The sequence below is a fragment of the Grammomys surdaster genome, unplaced genomic scaffold (assembly GCF_004785775.1).
Source record: "Grammomys surdaster isolate TR1022 unplaced genomic scaffold, NIH_TR_1.0 352, whole genome shotgun sequence".
Taxonomy (NCBI): domain Eukaryota; kingdom Metazoa; phylum Chordata; class Mammalia; order Rodentia; family Muridae; genus Grammomys; species Grammomys surdaster.
In genome coordinates, this window is record NW_021604771.1 from 580,275 (window position 1) to 584,904 (window position 4,630).

The 4,630-nt window shown below is 50.3% G+C and overlaps 1 protein-coding gene across 1 annotated transcript in view; it reads left to right on the forward strand.

Moving 5' to 3' along the window:
* Sbk2 (SH3 domain binding kinase family member 2) overlaps positions 1-3,854 on the forward strand; it is an 8,075-nt gene extending 4,221 nt beyond the window's left edge. Inside the window, exons 3-4 of the mRNA XM_028779428.1 lie at positions 1,109-1,311; positions 2,279-3,854. Coding sequence (XP_028635261.1) covers positions 1,109-1,311; positions 2,279-2,911 — 836 coding nt within the window. The 3' untranslated portion in view covers positions 2,912-3,854. The remainder of the gene's footprint in view (positions 1-1,108; positions 1,312-2,278) is intronic.
* The last annotated feature ends 776 nt before the right edge of the window (positions 3,855-4,630 follow it).

A 4,630-nucleotide genomic window follows, 5' to 3' on the forward strand; every position in this document is an offset into this window, starting at 1 on the left:
TCTCTCTCTCTCTCTCTCTCTCTCTCTCTCTCTCTCTCTCTCTCTCTGGTTAGAGGGATGGCACAGTAGTTAAAAGCATTTACTGCTTTTGCAGAGGACCCAAGTTCTATTTGGCTCACAACCACCTAGAAGTCCAGTTCCGTGGGATCCAATGCCGCCTTCTGACTTCCTTGGCACCAGGCATGAACACAGTGCACATACATACGTGTAGGGAAAACACTTCATACACATAAAATAAAACTGAAAATAACTTGGGAGGCAGAGGCAGGCGGATTTTTGAGTTCGAGAGTTCGAGGCTAGCCTGGTCTACAGAGTGAGTTCCAGGACAGCCAGGGCTACACAGAGAAACCCTGTCTCGAAAAACCAAACCAAACCAAAAAAAAAAAAAAAAACTGAAAATAAAGAAAGGGGAGTGGGGAGATGGCTCTCAGATGGTTATGCAGTTAGGGGTGCTTCTTTGGCCAGGTGGTGGTGGCGCATGCCTTTAATCCCAACACTCAGGAAGCAGAGGCAGGTGGATCTCCAAATTTGAGGTCGGCCTGGTCTACAGAGCGAGTGCCAAGACAGCCAGGGCTACACAGAGAAACTCTGTTGCAAAAACACCAAAAATTAATTAATTAATTAATTAATTAAAGCAAACAAAAACTAGTAGTTGAAGCTTCTGCCTTGGAGGAGTTTGTAACCCAGGAAGTCATTTCTACATGAGATAGGATCACGACTCCCTGACTATACCCATTGTCCTGTACTTAGCATGTTTTCCCTGTTGCCTCAGACACATCTTTGTGCCAGCCATGGTTGTCCACACCTGTAATCCCACCTGTGAGGAAGATCATTCTCAGATACACACGGAGGCTGGGATATGTGAGACCCTATCTCAGAAAACAAGAAAAAAAAATCCTCCCTCGTGGGCTTGTCATCATGAGAGAGAGTCCCTGGGGAGTCCAGATTCGGTTTCTGTTCATCCTGAAATGCGGAGTAGACATGGCATCTGGAGATGGTAGCATCCAGAAGGCTGGCACACAGGGATGGAGAAAGCTGGTCCCAGTGACCTACGCTGTTACCCACCTCTGATATCCATCCCGGTTACATCTGCCCCTCCCCTGTCCAGGAACACCTCTGGCACTGAAGCAGCTCCCCAAGCACTCCACTTCCCTCCGTGGCTTCCTGTATGAATTCTGCGTGGGCCTCTCACTGGGCACACATTCAGCCATCGTGGCAGCCTATGGCATTGGTATTGAGTCAACCAATTCCTACAGCTTCCTGACAGAACCTGTTCTCCATGGGGACCTCATCACCTTCATCCAGCCCAAGGTGAGTAGGTAGGCCCTGAGCATGCCTTCGTGAGCCTCGCCAGCAGTTATGGGAAGCTCCAAACAATATGATCCACAGGAATTATGTTCACTGTGTTCGGACACACTGGATTTTCTGAGTCACTTTAGATTTTGTTGACTGTCCTGTTGAGATTAACCAACCCTCACAAGCTCATAGTCTTCTCTGTGGGAGTTAACAGGCCTCATGGGCTCTCTGGGATCCGTCAGTTCACACCAGGCCTCACAGATCTCTTCAGGTCACACGCTCATGCTAAGCCTCAGCATTCTTACAAGCTCATGGGACTTGTAGGCTCACACGAGACTTCAGGGACCTCAGAAGTTCACAGGCCTCACAAGCTCACACTAGATCTTACAGGCCTGAAGTCCTCAAAGGCTCGACAGGCTTGCACCAGGCCTCAGGGACTCCTAGGCCATACAGGCTCACACTGGACCTCATAGGTCTCACAGGCTCACATCCTCACAGACACACGCTATGCCTCACGAAAACCTTGGTAGTTTACACCTGACAGGCTCACACTGGGCCTCACAGGCTCACAGGCCTCACCCCCACACAGGTTCACACTAATACTCACACGAGATCTCAGAGGTTTTGTACTGGGCCTCATAGGCATTACAGTCTCGAAGGACTCACAGGCTTCTAAGCCTCGGAAGTTCACAGTAGGCTTCGCAAGGCTCACAGGCCTCACAGGCTTAAAGTAGGCCTCCCAAGGGTCACAACTCTCACCAGATCCCACAAGACCTCACGAGGGTCACAAGTCTCACAGACCTACACAGAGGCCTCACCAAGTCACGCTAGGCAGGCCTAGGCCTCGCTGGTGTGACCTGTTTGTTGGCCTTTTCAGCTTTCCCCGCAGCATCTGTACATGGGATTCAAAAGAAGCCCTCCTTTTGCGTTTTCCCTCAACAGCTGGGGGAGCAGTGTACATTCACCATCTCTCCCCCTGCAGGTGGGTCTCCCACAGCCAGCCACCCAGCGCTGTGCAGCCCAACTGGCCTCTGCCTTGGAGCACATTCACTCCCATGGCCTGGTGTACCGGGACCTGAAGCCAGAGAATGTGTTGGTGTGTGACCCAGCCTGCCAGCGTGTCAAGCTGACAGATTTTGGCCACACCCGGCCCCGAGGGACCCTGCTCCGTCTCACTGGGCCACCTATCCCCTACACTGCCCCTGAACTCTGTGCCCCACCACCCCTTCCTGAAGGACTACCCATTCAACCTTCCCTGGATGCCTGGGCTCTGGGGGTCCTGATCTTCTGCCTTCTTACTGGCTACTTCCCCTGGGACCAGCCCCTGGTGGAGGTTGACCCTTTCTTTGAGGATTTTCTCATCTGGCAGGCTTCTGGCCAGCCCCAAGACCGGCCACAGCCATGGTATAGCCTGTCACCTGCAGCAGACACTCTCCTGTGGGGGCTGCTAGATCCTCACCCCCGGAAGCGGAACCCTGTGAGCTCCATCAAGAGCTATCTAGGCCAACCCTGGAAGCTGAGGGAGGGGGAGACTGAGGAATTGGCAAAGGAGCTGAGAGAAGACGGGTCTCTAGGAGGACAGGAGGCTGCAAAGGGGGAGCAACCGGCATGCTGAGACCTGCTTAGCCTGAGCTGCCTAGCTGTGGCCTCTTCTCTGTCTTCAATCTGTCCCTTATCTGTCCTACATGTTGTCTTTGTCCCTCCTTAATGCTGTGCGTGTGTTTGTGAATGTACACACGTGCGTTTATATGTGCACATATGTATGTATGTATGTATGTATGTATGTATGTATGTGTATATATATGTGTGTGTGTGTGTGTATCTGTGTGCATGCACATATGTGTGTGTACATAGCATGTGTGTATATGTGTGTGTGTAGTGCTATGTGTAGGTCAGAGGAGTTTTAGGAGTCAGCGCTCTCCTTCTACCTTGGGGCCCAGCTATGGAACTGAATGAATTCTTGTATGCCTTCAAGTGTCTTTAGCTACAGGAGCCATCTTGCTGGCTCTGGTCTATATAACTCTGGATCCTCCTGCCTCAGCTTCCTGAGTCCTGAGATAGCAGGCATGCACCATGCTCGGCTGTCCTGCATAACTCTGTGCCATCTCACCCACTTTAACTAGTCTTCCCCACAAACCCAGGTAAAATGCCCACCTGCTGTGAACGTCACAATCCTAAGCCCCCCTACACTCGATGTTCCTTCTATTTACTTCTGTGGTGTGCACTGAAACTTTGCTACCTGTTCACTTATTTTTGGAGCTCCCAGAGGGTGGGTTTTGGCCCCTGAAGGACTGACGCTACATCTCTGAGCAATGCCCAGGCTGCAGTAGCAGCCAAATGAGTAGACAGTCACATCTTCTCAGCATCGCTCCCCACCACGTGGGCCTCTTGTCACTGTCCAACTGGCTTTCTCATCCCATCTTCTCGAATGCAGCTTCACCTCACTCAGATCTGCTCTGGCTTCTGTCGCTCACCCACCTGCATGCTGGGACCCACCCTCTGTGTGAGGTACACTTGTCTCAGCTGCTCTCTGCAAATAAAGTTCCCCTGGCAACTGAGTCTTGTGCTGTGACTCTGTTCACTTGGGAAAGACTGGGAGGAGCAGAGATAGAGTCACTCATAGAGACAGAGACACCCACAGAGACAGAGACAAACAGAGACACAGAGGTAGGTCGTAAGGCCAACTGGTACTTCGGTAAGGACCCCCACATTGGGCCGCTCTTACATGGAATCTGTGATGGCAGGTATCTAAATATCGTTTGGATAGCTATTTAATTTTTAATTTTAAAGACACTCAATCATTATATATATGTTCATGCCACCACATGCCTGCAGAGGCAGAGGACAACTTGGTGCAGAAATTGGATCCGTCCTGTTGACAGACTTAGAGGCAGGTGCCTTTCCCTGAGCCGTCTCACCTATCCAGTTTTTACAGTTTGGTTTTGTTTTAGTTTCTATATTTCACTCTGTAGCCGTGGCTGCCCCAGAACTCACTATGGAGACCAGGCTGGCCTCAGATTCAGAGACCCACTTGCATCTACCTCCCAATGCTGATATTAAAGGCATGTGCTATCAAACTCCCCATTTTTAAAAAATTATTTTCATTTCATGTGCATTGGTTTTGCCTTCCTATATGTCTGTGTGAGGGTGTCAGATTCCCTGGAACTGGAGTTATACTCAGTTGTGAACTTCCATATGGGTGCTGGGAATTGAACCAGGGTCCTCTGGAAGAGCAGCTAGTGTTCTTAACTACTGAGGTGTCTCTCCACCCTTCTCTTTTTTTTTTTTTTTTTTTTTTTTTTTTGGTCAGGATTTCACATAGGGCAAGCTGCCC